At 39.1% G+C, this 14524-nt stretch overlaps 3 protein-coding genes across 4 annotated transcripts; 2 read left to right on the forward strand and 1 right to left on the reverse strand.

The window, feature by feature from the left end:
• The first annotated feature begins 5959 nt into the window (after positions 1-5959).
• Positions 5960-9204, forward strand: LOC115622280 (translation initiation factor IF-2-like). The gene is made up of 3 exons (XM_030516182.1): positions 5960-5991; positions 6059-7352; positions 9164-9204. Exons 1-3 carry the CDS (start codon positions 5989-5991, stop codon positions 9202-9204), a joined length of 1338 nt encoding a protein of 445 aa, XP_030372042.1. The 5' UTR covers positions 5960-5988.
• LOC115622964 lies at positions 9067-10256 on the reverse strand. Of its 2 annotated transcripts, none has more exons than XM_030517113.1 (2): positions 10087-10256; positions 9067-10005 (listed from the first exon to the last, which is right to left on the reverse strand). In XM_030517113.1, exons 1-2 carry the CDS (start codon positions 10153-10155, stop codon positions 9244-9246), a joined length of 831 nt encoding a protein of 276 aa, XP_030372973.1. In that variant the 5' UTR covers positions 10156-10256; the 3' UTR covers positions 9067-9243. The 2 variants fall into 2 exon arrangements, with proteins under 2 accessions (XP_030372973.1, XP_030372974.1); XM_030517114.1 differs by having other exon boundaries at positions 10083-10256.
• A 708-nt stretch (positions 10257-10964) lies between these two features.
• On the forward strand, positions 10965-13724 carry LOC115623187. Its single transcript, XM_030517410.1, has 2 exons — positions 10965-11007; positions 12838-13724. The coding sequence occupies exon 2, from the start codon at positions 12848-12850 to the stop codon at positions 13613-13615; it is 768 nt and encodes a 255-aa protein (XP_030373270.1). The 5' UTR covers positions 10965-11007; positions 12838-12847; the 3' UTR covers positions 13616-13724.
• The last annotated feature ends 800 nt before the right edge of the window (positions 13725-14524 follow it).

The raw sequence follows: 14524 nt of genomic DNA on the forward strand, positions 1-14524 counted from the left end.
ACCACAATTTTTTAATCGTTTGAACTCGAGGGTATGAAAATACTTCGTTTTGTCAACTGCTGACCTTGTTGACATACACACATGCCCAAACACATCGCACACACTCACACACACATACACACGTTGTAGTGCTGCAGGGGAAAATCTACAAACATACATAATGGACACATACACGTACATACTTACGAGTATGAAGCCATGTGCGCTTTCAGGCCATGTTCCGAACATAATTGAATTTTTTTTAAACCGAGTTTGTGCGTGTGTCGGTTTGTTGCTCTATCTTGTTGCTATTATGCGTGTGTGTGTGTTAAAATATGAGTTTCATGTAGATTCTTGTGTGTCTCTGCCTAGGTTGGTAGCTTTCATTTTGTATTTAGTGTGATTTTCTTGTGCCAGCATAAAAACAATGGATGCCTCTTCTAGGCCCAGTCAATTGAAATTTAAAAAAAAAATTGCATAACATCGTTACAAAGCAGAAACTTAAATTTAAAATTGGCATGTCGTATACGTTATGTGGGTAAGTTTGTGTAAGAGCATTCGGTTCCATTGTGTGTATTGAAGTAGTTATGACTTCAGGCGGTGAATTTAGAAACAAAATATCCTCACACTATTCTCTCTGCAGTTGCGAGGTGAGTGAAACAATTTGAAATTCATGAAGAATGGGTGAAACGTGTGCTCAGTAAATGCTGGCTAAGCGCTGTACAATGTGAACACCCCATTTGCTTCAACACTTTTATGCAACTCACATATTTCAACATATTTAAAAAAGACTTTCCGATGCGTACATGACCAAAAGCTGATGAGTTATAGTATATATAGTAGATAGAGCAGAAATAACTTAAACAACGAATTTAAGCAAAAAGGAACAACGAATTCTTGCTCTCCAACTACAGCTTATGTAACGACAACTGCAGTTTATATAATCGTAATATATATATATTTATATTTTATCTATAGTTACAAATTAATAAAGCCATTTCACTAATGGCAACATTCATATTAGCTAGCAGCTTAACTAAAGGCACACACTGTTCTATCAAGTGTGTGAAAGGGTATACATATATATAGATAGTCTTATAAAAGAAATTCATATATACATGTCAATCCGCCCGTATGAACCGCGAGAGCTGTTATATCATATTAGCTACAGACACCGAAATTTATAGCTTCATTATTTAAAAAAAAACTACCATACAAGCACTATATGTAGAACACTTTTTTTTGGTTTTAAAGATATTTTAATCAAATTATTAATATTTCTGAGTAGACACTATAGCATCTAGAGGAGGATCTACTGTCCTTCTTATTGTAAGCAGCAGTAGCCCCCCCGTTCGTAGCTGTTTTTCCCTCATCAGCGAGCCCTAATGCTGCCTAGAAACGCCCACTAATAAATCTTTCCTTTTTTAAGCACTAGGCAATCTACCATAACCACACAGTTCAATATTTACCCCACAAAGGACAGATTTTAAACAAAGAAAACGGAAGAGAAAGAACGTGAAAAGAAGGGTAAGAAAATGAAAAACCCGTTAAGAGAATCAAATCGACCACAGCTATTAAAAGCCATAAAACTTTTCCCTTATTTATTTTCCAATTAACTCAAATTATGATTATGGCCCTACACATAATGGATAAGTGCAGTGATTGCTAGCCACAAAATCGCCCGATCAGTTAGCTAACGAATCCGAACAATGGTTTTGCCTGATAAAATTGCTGTGGGTTGCTGCATTCCTGCTTCATTACATTTATTTTGGGTTTCCATTCTCACTTTTATTGTTTTCTGCTATTCTATTCTCTGGGGTCCTTTAATGAAACTTCACGACTTGGTTGGCAAGCAAAATAATTGCTAGTAATAACGTAAAATAATTTTGCAATATAAACATGAAATTAATGGTTGGTGTAGCCGAAGGAAAAACTAGCTACCAGTCGAAGAGACTTTTAATTAGCTTTTGAATGCCCTACAAATATATTTTATTCACTTACAACAAAAACATTGCAATTAATATTGTACGTTTTCGAAAGGTGATGATTTTGAAATGTTTGTTGTGTTATAAGTGTTTCTTAACATTTTTTAAATTAATATTTTGTAACATTCAAAGATCTCCTGATGGGGTTTTGTGCAACTCATCGTAGGCTCGCTTTTGCCGTCTTATTCATGTTTAATCTTTTAGCTCACAATTATTACGCATTATGCTGCATTTGGTTATTGTTTTCATTGTTGTTGTTGCTGCTGGTGCTGCTGGTGCTGCTGGTTCTTGCTCTCGGCTTTCCTGACTGTTAAATGTGAATCATTGGTGTCGCCACCAACTCCGACCAATCTTTGCGTGAAAAATTAAAACGAGAGCAGCAACAACAATAACCTTGTATGGTCGACTGGCGGAATAACTAACTGACTGACTGACTTACTGCCCGATTCGCCTGCCTAGCAGGCAAGTAAGCGAGTCCCTTATAATGGCATTACCACTACCCAGTACCCGCTATCTACTGCCTTCAGTGAGTTACCAAAATGTGATTCCAGGCAATGCGCCAGCTACAACAGCAATGCTGCACATTTAAGCGAGCTGTAAATCTCATTTTGTCTCCACTGCGCCCACTTGCCCCATGCAACACTTTAGGGACTGGCTCGGGTACTCTTCTCTCTCTCTGCGCATTTAATTTTATTCGTATTTTTCTTTCGCTTGTGTTTGTGTTTTCGGTTTTTTCTTTTTTTTAAGGAAAGGGCAGCAGCGTATCGCCTGCCAATAACATCACCAACAACACCAACATACTCGTATGGTTTGTACATCCGAAATAAACTCGACGGCCGTTACTTTGTTGTTTAAGCTTTTTTCATTTTAACTTACGTGTTTCTGGCATCATCAGAGACAATCTCCATCGATATCTGCTGGCAATAAAAAAGCTTATTGAAGCGAACGCTTTTCATTGGAATTACTGAGCTGGGCTGATGGGGCGTTTATTTCTGATGCGGATTAAGAAACTGGTAGTTCGTGAAGGAAAACGTAAGCAAAAGTAAGCCATTCAGCCAAACAAGTCTACATACACCCATTAACACGTTCTGCCTCTAGCTATGAAATCGTAATTCGTTATTCTAATAGAAATATCTGAATGATTGATATTGCAAAATTCTGGCAAGGAACTTGCGTGGAATGGAATGGAAATGAAATTCCCACTAGGATTATGCATCTTATCGCTTAACACGATCTCTTTTACTACGAACTCGGTATAAATTGATTAAAAATTTGCTACCTTTTCTCTTTTAACACGCTGAAAACGTTACAGCATAGAAAAACTTCAAGAAGCTTGGAAAAACCATTCCAGCTAATAAGAGAGTTGGAAGAAATACTTTTACCCTATAAGGTCTGCTACAAAAATCAGTTTAAAGTCGATAAACAAACGCAAATCCTTTCTTTTGCAAGCAAAAGGATCGCATACAAAAAAATGCTTAGCACGAAAACGGCTTATAATTAGAATATATGCCAATGCCACTTGCCAGCTGCCTTAAAATTGTGTACGCTTAAAAATATTTCCTTTTTTAATAAGATTAATCTGTATATAATAAATATTTAACATTTGGAGTAACTTATTGTTAATTTTGAAAATATCCAAATACCTTAAAAGCACCAGAAGTTTAAACAAGAAACAATTGTTTCTTGCATTTCGAACTTAACTTTTGTATGGCGTCCATGTCTCGCTTAACACGAGGTTTTCTAGTAACGTAATCCCCGTAATGCCCCAAGCGGGGACAATGTGTATTCTATTACTTGTAAAAGAAATAAATAATTACTGTCAGTTGAATGACAGTAGCTTTAAACGACATCAAATCAGGCAGCTAATCTATTTGCTGTTGCACATACTTACAAATATGGTTCTATAATAAATAATATAATATATAATAAATAATATATTTATAAATATTTTAAATAACTAATTTTCATACTAATTATTGAAAACAAAGTGGTCCTAGTAGCGATGTAAAGAAACAATCAATTATGATATTACAAAAGAAAACAGGTTCGGCCTAAGACCTTACTAATACTCTGTGTGATTTATTTATTTAACATTTTTTGTTTAAATTAGGCAATTAGTATGTTTAATAAATCAAATCATCAAGCCAAATTATATATTCGATAAAGTTTTAGATCTTCCGCAAACGCAGCGACCCTTCATATCTGCATCAATAAAACATTTCGCAGTAAACACAATTGTGGTATGTAAATCACCTTTTTGAGCTCGCATTGGGCGCGGGCACGAAAATCAATTGAAATGCAATAGAATTGGAAGCTCTTCAGAGACCGCCAGCCCCCAAAGAAACACGCACGCCTTACGTGAACGATTTGGTAAAAGCACACACAAACAAATGTGTGTCTGTGAGGCGATTTTAACAAAATTGCACTCAAAATATGCAAGCGCGGGAGACAAAAATAAAAAAGACAACATTAAATACTGCCGGAGGAGTAGAAAATCGTGAAAAACATTCAGTTTGCTGCTAGCGCGAAAACCAAATAGCAGAGCGGTACGAGCACTTACCAAACGCAGCATATGAGCCACGACTGTGATGAAGGCACGTACATCCTTGTACGCCAGGACGATTCATCATGCGCAAACTGGCATGAGCCCTTTCCACAATCTCAAAAGCAATGGGCACAAAATCGAATCGAAAAACTTGCTCAAAGCCAGGCAATGCGTCGATTTCCTGAAGCTCGCCAAGGAAGGAAACGGAAATGTGAGCGAATGAGAAGGCGAGTGAGCAGCGACAGCATTGAGGTGGCCATGTTTGCAGCGGAAACGAATGCACAGCAAGCGTAATTTCTTTCTATGTATGTTTACCTCTATATGTGTGTTTGCTTATGTTCCGCTGCTGTAAGTGTCGCGAGTCACTGACATGCCATCGCTCCTAAGCCAAAAACCAAAACAAACAAACGAACGATGACTTTTAGGCAAGTGAATTTTTGAATTCCGAGCCATTTTAAAATCTCATCAAAGGCAGTTATGTATTTGGAATTTTAAAGCAAGTCATAAAAAGTAGACTGGGCTCCATGCAGAAAAATCCGTTTTTCACAGTTCCACTGATAGTCACAAACTTAATCCATTTGTTAAACCAAAATTTATTGCGCAAAAAAATGTTAATAGCGTAAATAAATGAAATGTACATATTTAAACTTCCAAACGCCCCCTAGTGTAACAACTATATCGAATCTGATAATATCCTAAGTTAAAAAGAATGGAATGCTATAGTCGATCCGGCCTCCTAAATACCCTACTAAATACCCTGTACTATTAATAAAATAAAAAAATGTAAATTCACCTTTTACTTGTAGTACTAATATTACAATAAACTTTAGGAAAAAATAACATTAATTTATTTATTTATTCGCTGCAGTAAGTTCAAATGTTTGATAGTCGATTTCTACCTCGTACGCAGAGGATAAAACTGAATAGTACATACTACTTGTATATATAGATATATACACTATATATTTCTATACGGCCGCCCATATGAACACCGAAAGTTTTTGAAACAGAACCGTTAGTTTGTCTTAATTAAAGCGCAAAACCAATCGGTGGCAAAATCAATCTTTGTAAGATACTTTCTTAATTTTGAATATATCTTTAACGAATTTGGTATTTATGTTCCTTCTTCAGTGTACAAAATGCAAATTGGAATCGGATATTAATTGCTTCTTTGGAAAAAACATGGAATGTATTTATATAAAAATATATGAATTAAATAAAAACAAACGAAAACGATTGCCCACGATATCTAGAATTAATTGAGTGATTATCAAAACCTTGAAATCAAGCTGCAAAAAAAACAATAATAAATAAAGGTTTTGTTTGACGAATCAATTTAGAATGCTAAAATGTGAATAATTCATTTTACGTAGCCATATTACGTAACATAATTGAATTTTCTTGCAAATTTAAATTTGCCATCAAATATGTCAGTCCATTTTTTTAGACAGCTCAAGCCAGATCTCATTGTGATCCGCGATGGTATATATGGCTCATACTACCCAGTAAAAGCTAGTAAATTACTTTAAAAGTCTCCCTTCCATTCCAGCGGCTTGTGCTAGTGCTGTTTATATTTAGCAGCATAGTGTTGGTGCAGGCCCATCTGCAACGCGCAAAATTTACGAATACGCAAAGAAACAGCGATGGAGCGTGCGAACCTAAGACGGACGAGAAGGACCTGTTAGAAGTGGCCATTTTGGGTGCCTCAAAGATTCTCATCGATCATGTGCAAAAACATAACAAGGGCCATGTCCTCGATCCACAACTCTTGCGCGATATTAGTGAGCAAGTCATGGTAGAGTTAATGGGGGGGGCATCAATTCAGGAAATGGTTGATAAAGTAAAGATATGGTGCTTGGTAAACAGACCTCCTTGTGATGATTGTGAACAACCACCCGGAGATGGAGGCGGAGGTCGACCACCTGGAGGACGACCACCTGGAGGACGACCACCTGGAGGTCGACCACCTGGAGGACAACCACCCGGAGGGGGGAATGGAAGCGATGAAGAATGTCCACCATGTCCACCATGCCCAACACCTGGAGGTCACCCACCTGGAGGTCGACCACCTGGAGATCGGCCACCTGGAGGCCACCCACCTGGAAATCACCCAACATGTCCGCCATGTCCACCTTGCCCTCCACCTGGAGGTCGACCACCCGGAGGTCGACCACCCGGAGGTCGACCACCCGGAGGTCGACCACCCGGAGGTGGAGGTGGAGGTCGACCACCCGGTGGCGGAGGTGAAAGTGGAGAAGGGAGCGATGAAGGAGGAGGCGGAGGTGGAGGTGGAGGCGGAGGTCGACCCCCTGGAGGCAGACCACCTGGAGGCCGACCACCTGGAGGTCGACCACCCGGAGGTGGAGGTGGAGGACGACCACCCGGAGGTGGAGGTGGAGGTCGACCACCCGGTGGCGGAGGTGAAAGTGGAGAATGGAGCGATGAAGGAGGAGGCGGAGGTGGAGGCGGAGGTCGACCCCCTGGAGGCAGACCACCTGGAGGCCGACCACCTGGAGGTCGACCACCCGGAGGTGGAGGTGGAGGTCGACCACCCGGAGGTGGAGGTGGAGGTCGACCACCCGGAGGTGGAGGTGGAGGTCGACCACCCGGTGGCGGAGGTGAAAGCGAAGGATGGAGCGATGAAGAAGGAGGTGGAGGTCGACCACCCGGAGGTGGAGGTCGACCACCTGGAGGTGGAGGTGGTGGTCGACCACCCGGTGGTGGAGGTGGAGGTCGACCACCCGGAGGTGGAGGTGGTGGTCGACCACCCGGTGGTGGAGGTGGAGGTCGACCACCCGGTGGCGGAGGTGGCGGAGGTGGAAGTGAGGAATGGAGCGATGAAGGTGGCAGACCTACAAGAAGACCACCTGGAGGACGCCCAACATGTCCACCATGTCCATCTTGCCCTCCAAATTCATGCTTACCATCACCACCCGGTCAAGGATCACGAAGTAAAAGCTACCTCTGCCTCCTGGAGCACGGAAGAATCACGTGCTACGCATATAGATATAATCCCAATGCAGATATATCAGTAGAAGAAACAGGCAGCAATACTAATTATCCACGGCGGAAGACAGGTCATCATACAAAAGCAAAACATAAAGCGGCTCGACAAAATCGCAGAAGTCTTAAACACCATAAACAGCGCGGTTACCAAAATAAACGAAGGACTAAATACGAATCCGCTATGCGTAAGCGAACCAAGTCCGTTCAAATTATAAAAACAAAGAGGTTTGATTTAGAAAAAAAAAAACATATAATGTAATTTCAATTATAGCCACTGAAATGCATATAATGCGAATAAAATATTAACCATGTCAGCGCTATATAAACGTGTGGTATGCGTGTAAAAAATCACTGTTATGGCTTTTGCAGTCAAATTTATATTTCTTATTAACTCTTAACATTATACCATATTTAAACTGTTTTACGCAATACTACAGCTTCAATTTCGCTTAAGAACATTTTAAACAGAGGTCCTGTTAAAGGTTGCGTTAGGCCAGTGTCCTTAAGAAAGATAAACTCCGCTCGGCAAAACTCTCTGCCATTGTGTGTGTAAAAGTAAACAAACTCCGCTAATACGAACAAATTTTATTTGAACCAAAAATCCAATGGCTTGCTTTTTTTGTTGTAACTGCCAACCAAGCGAAAGTTGCTGGCAATTGAAAAGCGGAAGGCCGTATAACACCAGTACACACAATGGCCGAATACCAACAACGCAACACAACAAATTTTATGCAGGACACTGGCTCGACCTTTGGCAAGCAAAATTGAAAAGCGAACAGACAGCGGCAATAGAGTATATCGTACAAGCTATGAACTTATTTTTACTTACTATATGCCATCGGCCATAAAAATGGCGGCTACCCTGCTGACTAACATTTAGTGAGACAGACATCCGGCCGAGATGGGAGCGCGCTTTGCTGCCAATTTGCTTTGTTGTTGTTGTGGCTATTGCTGTTGCTTTCAGTCGTCTTCATGCATTTTATGAGCTGCGAACTCATCGTCGCATATCGCATGTCGCATGCTTCGACAGATCCACCAAATTTTTGCTTCAAAGGGGCTTCAGAGTCAGCTTTGATGGGTTGCTAGTACCAAAGTGAACTCAGCTGATGAGCATTTACTCGTAAAAATTTTACACGGTTTTAAGAATCTCGAATGGCATTTGCGCCCTTTTTTATGGCTTGTACGCCAATATGATATCAACACGCATGCCTGATTGACACTATCGATGGGGGCTGGCATTGGCTTCGAGCGGAAATTACGAGCTACGCAACTATTTAACATGGCCATAAAGGCGGACTGAAACGGAGTGCCCTTAAACTACATGTACATGAATTATTTATGATTATATCTCCTCTCATATACTCGTACAAACTTGCGCTCGTCGTTGAAACAATTTATTTTAACATTCTACGCGATTTTTCTTTATTTGCTCGCATTGCAAACAACACTCCATTGTACGGCGGCAAAGGTATAGTTTCATCTAAAAATTTTACATGCAATTCATACTTCATTAGAGCTTTGAAACTTAAGAAAAACATTGTGAGTAGTTGGGTCTTTTTTAAAAAAATTTATTTTATACTTCCCAAGGGTTTCCTTTCTGGGTCACTTCATTGGTTTTAACATCTTCGATATCAAATTTTCTTGGCAGCTGGGTTCAACTTTCACATCTATGGGGATGGGGAGATTTGAGACAGACATAGCCACACTAGAATAGCCTGGTAAACTGATCTAATCATCTGATTTAGAAGATGGCAACGTTGCTATAATAGTTGATTGAATATGCTTCATTATCTGATTCACAGCCATATATGAGTGCTTGGCGTAAACGTCGTACTGCGACTGATCAAACGTCTTCCCTCTTTGTTCGTAGAGACGCAGAGTCTTGTCGCGCAATTTCTGGCGCTGCACTGCATCCTTAGCGGTTGTATCAACTGCCACAATGGCAATGTGGCACTCACTATCCGCCAAATGAAAGCCATCGACTTGACAACTACTGATAACGGCCTTGAACACTTGACCAAATTCTACGTTGTGCCCCAACAGCGTCGACAGATCTGACGCAATTCTCGGAATACTTTGCTGTGAGAAAATCGCACTGGCCATGGGTGTGAGCCTAATTGGATTTTGCTGCAAGGGTAACATACGGCACAAAGCACTCACGGCTAACAAACTAGCCTGATTGAGCGTCAGATACAGCTTGTGATCGTGTTGACGGGGCTGCACATTAATTTGATGCGGAAAGACGTCAGTGTATATGTAGACGCTCATGTTATCTTCAAAGAGCATTCGCCACATCTGATGCTCGCCACTCTGCTTAATTTGACGCATCTTGGGACCAAGTTCAAATAGCACTTTGCCTGCGAAACCCAAGCTCCACAATTTTCCAGTCGACGAAACAGAATTGAAATCAGGACATATCTCAGCAAATGTTTCGCACAACAGTTCAAAGTCCAGACCATTGCTTTGACGTTGAGAGGGGCTTGCCATCTTCTGATTCACCAAATATGAAAAAAGTATACATATAATACATACACTATAACAATAACATTAGATATGTACATGCTTACATACACAAAACTTTTCAGAATCCAACAAAGGCACGATCGTTGAAACAAACACTTTTTGCTGACTGTGCAACATACATATATGTGTATATATATACTTAGTACATGCACCGAATCTATGTTTAGATTTAAAATTGTTTGGAGCAAAGCACACACAATCGTTTTACTCGACGGTCTCCACTCCACTGATTTTGCTTTTTGTGTCCATGTCCAGTCAGGGCACTTCGAATTTGAAGCGAGCGCTTATCGATTTCCGATTGAAAATTAGCATTTCCATCAAGATACTTGTATGTATTTCCAACTAAATAATACAGTCGACGCTCGTTAATTCAAACCTGCGTTTATTCGAAACTCTCTATAATTCAAAGTTATCACGAGTTCCCTACAAAATCTCTTTATATTTCGGAATAATCAATACATTTTTATGCACTTGGTAATTCGAACTAAAAAATCATTGCTATATAACAAAACAACGCGTTAATTCGAACTCATCGGCGTCCAACACTGGACAATGCAAAGTTTCATAGAGAAAGAGGCGGAAAGATTGGATGTAAGTACATTTTGCGACAAGTTTAAACTTGTATCAACGTACACATAACGCCACGCAAGCGCCAAAAATCAACTTCGGCGCATCTAACGGTCACCGCTCAAGATCCATCCCGGTAACTGTTTTTTTAAAACTTCACACGAATCGGTTTGTTTAGTTATCATTCAGTTACTGTTACTCTTTTGACAGTGTTATAGAATAGTAATTAATAAATAATTATTGATCAACACTTAATAATTGATATTTCAAACACTTGATAATTCTTAATATTTTAAGAGTCCCTCGAGTTATGAATTAACGAGAGTCGTGAAAAGTTGAACTGATAATAATTTAATATAATGGGCAATGGCCCCGTACTAAGGGGCAATATAGTATATACAAGTACGTATGTATGTATAGATCTGTTTATTCATATTTTGAACAGCATGCATTTTTGTTCCATCCGAACCGATATCAATATAGAAGATGTCAACTCAGTTCCTGTTGCGATACTTCAATTTCGGTTCTTTGAAATAGTGAGTGTTCATTTGATCGCGGATCGGACCCAACACCTCAATGACTGCGTCAACAATCTCATCCAGGGTCGCAGGGCGGTTCAGATATTGCATGGCAGCCAATATTAATGGAGTCAAGACATCATTGTAGTTCGGCTCCATCTAAAAATATTTATTAATTTAGTTCAGTGTATTGAAAATTTTGAAGTGAATGACTGAGGAGATATAAAATGTCAATGATATTTTATTCGACAAATAATTCAATCATTTTGACATTTATGATTATACATACATACATACTTGGGAAAATGTATTTGAGCTGCCGAGCAAGTTCAGGCAACATGCTCGCCTGTGGATGGGATGCTTAAGCAACGTGCCAAGCTAGTTTTTCAAAATGTAAAAATGTAAAATGTACCTTGGAAATTCAATCCTCGTTAGACTTTGTGAGGGAGTGGGGATGCACCGACAAAAAAAAACTCAAACTCTCACTTTCTCGGACTTAGGAGAATCTGGATACCAAGTTTGGTTATTCTAGCTCTTGTACTTGCTGAGATTCTTGCGTTCATACGGACAGACGGACAGACGGACGGATGGACGGACAGACATGGCTATATCGACTCGACTTGTCATCCTCATCAAGAATATACACACTCTTTGGGGTCTGCCACGCCTCCTTCTGTATGTTGCATACATTCACACAAAACTAGTATACCCTTTCACCCTTTGGGTACAGGGTATACAAATTCCAGCACTGTACGCAATCAATTAAAATGTATCATGGGACCTCCCCTGAAATTGCTACCGATCAACGATAAATTGTGTGGTTAAAATATCTATACTTCATGCATTCATTTGTAAACAAAATGCCTTTGGTGCTGCCTTTGTTCGGCTTCCACTCTTAGTTCATTACAGTGCTTCTATTGGGTTGGGTACGTGCTTTAAATTTCAAAACGCAATTCTGAGTGAATTCAAAATTAAAAAAGGAAAAACAGAGATATTAAAAATATTTATTATTCACTCTTAGGCATATCAATAAATAACTTGTACTATATGAATGTGTTTTTCGGTTATTCTCAGTGGTATTAGAGCTCTTATCTTCTTATACACATATGAATGTATGTATAAGTACATATGTGCATGCATAAGTTGAAATATGTATATACATACTATACGTATGTGTTTACATACATACATATGTATGTCTTTTTATAAGTACTGCGCCTTTGAAAGTTATCATAAGTTGTCATCGCGCAGTTCTAGCGATTGGCTCAAACTGCCGCTACAGTTATCCACATTTAAGATACAAATTTGTATAACTTTCACAGGATTTTTTACTTTTTAATGCTAAACGGATTTGTGTTTACATTTTTCAGCGGCTTAGTTTAATTAATTAAATTTAAATAAGTACAAGTATGTAATTAATGCTATATTTTATCTGGCAGAACAAACGAAACCGTATTATTTGGGTTAAAGCTAAAGTCAATATACGATATTATTCAATAATTTATTTATTTAGTCACCAAACATAGACTGTAATTATAGGAAAAAAATGTACTACAAAGGTTATAATTCCAACTTGAAACAGGAAGGTGTAATTCAGAACATGAATCCAAAATTTCACGATAAATTCAATTCTCGTCAGGTTCACTCAATTTTTTTTTAGGCTTGCACGATCTTTCCTATCTGATTCTTTACTTATCAATGCTTTTATTTTCAGGACCCGCAACATGACTGACACATCAAACAAGAAATTTTTCTTTGACTACGAAAAGTTGGCCAAACTTTTTGTTGAAATTTGTCCAGACTTTTCCGCTGAGCCACATTACGAAAATGCGACTACCAGTCGTCGCTTTGCCGAAAAGGTGATTTTCGATTATAGCAAGAAGGCAAAAACGAGCAAGGCGCAGAACAAGGACAAAGTTTGGAGCCTTATCTTAGAAACCACAAACAGCAAGGGAAAGCCGCTGAAGAACAAATTGATAATTTCGACTTACGCGTTTAAGCCGGCACCATTGCAGCAGCCCTTCTTGCAGCACGGCCATCTCCACCTGACCTTTAAACAGGCCAGCTTGCTGGCTGTGGCCAAATACTGCCAGTTGGTGCCGCACTTGATTCAGCGCAATCATATCGTCCTAACACCTCTCGCCGGAGCCATTTTCAATAAGAGCGATATGCCCAAGCTGGCTGAGGAGCTAAATGAGCCGCTTGTCGATGTCGTTATGGCCGTCATAAGTAGCTGCCAGACAGATGGATACTATCTTAAGCACAGTCGGTGCCACATAGCCTTGGCTGCCCTCAACAAGACTATCGTCGACCTCAAATTGCGGGGTGCCTTAATTACGAAAACTATTAATATGTATCGATTCCACGGCAAAGAATTGGACAAAGAGCAGCTGAAGATATTCAGCAAATACTCGCAACAGGTCCGTCAGTGCCCCACCGACAACTCCAAAATGGAGGAACTGGTCGCTGAAGTAATCGCACTGGGCAATTAGCGCAGCAGCTGATGGGAATAAATCTTCTGAGTAAATCAGTCCTAAATAATCAAACTTATTTTAAATCTCTATACCAGCGGTGGGCACGAAATTTGTTATTTTTATAAAAAAAAAAAAAAATCTTGCTGCTCAAGAACCCTGCCTAACATTTTGTTTAAATATTCACACTTATGTTTATAAACTTGACATTATGAAAATACGTGTTTGAAATAAATAAATACTATATCCAAACAAAGCTAAAAGAAAATCGTAATCTGTAAAAGCACCTACACAACCGTAATCTTCAGAATATATGGAATGTGGAGGTTTACAAAAAAAATTAGGTGCAGTTCAGAAAATTTTTGGGATTCCCGCTACTGATTTTCATTTCTAATTGATTGTGTTGAACAGCGGCTCCCAGCCAAATGCGGTCAAACTATTCTTAAGCAAATCACATCCAAGACACATTTCAATATCATTGTTAGAATGCCTTTACACCTCAAGAAATAGTTTGAGTTATTAATTTAGTTTCATTTAATAACCAAAGCATATGTAATTCAGGGTAATGGATATTTCATCTTTAGCGTTTCTTTTCATAATTGTATCATACTCGTAACCATTTGGAAACTGATTTAAGTTAATAATAGATTAATCTGACTATCTACCAACGTTGCTTGGTTATTTATGATTTTGTATTAAATTCCAAGGGATAACATGAATAGTATTTAATATTTAAGCCAAGCTCAGTTTAAAGTGATCATCCCGACTACAGTTTGAGTTTTGATTAAAGTTATTTCACTAAAATCAAATATTAAAACGAAATCGGATATCCCCTAATGTGTTCAACAAAATATTTAAATTAATTACGCCATATTTTCCACGTAGTCTAGAAGTCAAGCGACTGATTTTTTTATTATCATTATTATTAAT

Source organism: Scaptodrosophila lebanonensis, unplaced genomic scaffold (assembly GCF_003285725.1).
Source record: "Scaptodrosophila lebanonensis strain 11010-0011.00,11010-0021.00 unplaced genomic scaffold, SlebRS2 tig00000043-arrow-pilon, whole genome shotgun sequence".
Lineage (NCBI taxonomy): Eukaryota > Metazoa > Arthropoda > Insecta > Diptera > Drosophilidae > Scaptodrosophila > Scaptodrosophila lebanonensis.

What these genes read in the sequence shown, in the direction of transcription:
- LOC115622280 (XM_030516182.1), top strand. An exon ending in TGAGGAATGGAGCGATGAAG is followed by an intron (nt 7,353 to 9,163) that starts GTGGCAGACCTA and finishes TTTTCTTGGCAG; the next exon opens with CTGGGTTCAACTTTCACATC.
- LOC115622964 (XM_030517113.1), bottom strand. Translation starts at nt 10,155, where the DNA reads ATGTTGCACAGTCAGCAAAAAGTGTTTGTTTCAACGATCGTGCCTTTG. An exon ending in TGGATTCTGAAAAGTTTTGT is followed by an intron (nt 10,006 to 10,086) that starts GTATGTAAGCAT and finishes TTGGTGAATCAG; the next exon opens with AAGATGGCAAGCCCCTCTCA.
- LOC115623187 (XM_030517410.1), top strand. Translation starts at nt 12,848, where the DNA reads ATGACTGACACATCAAACAAGAAATTTTTCTTTGACTACGAAAAGTTG.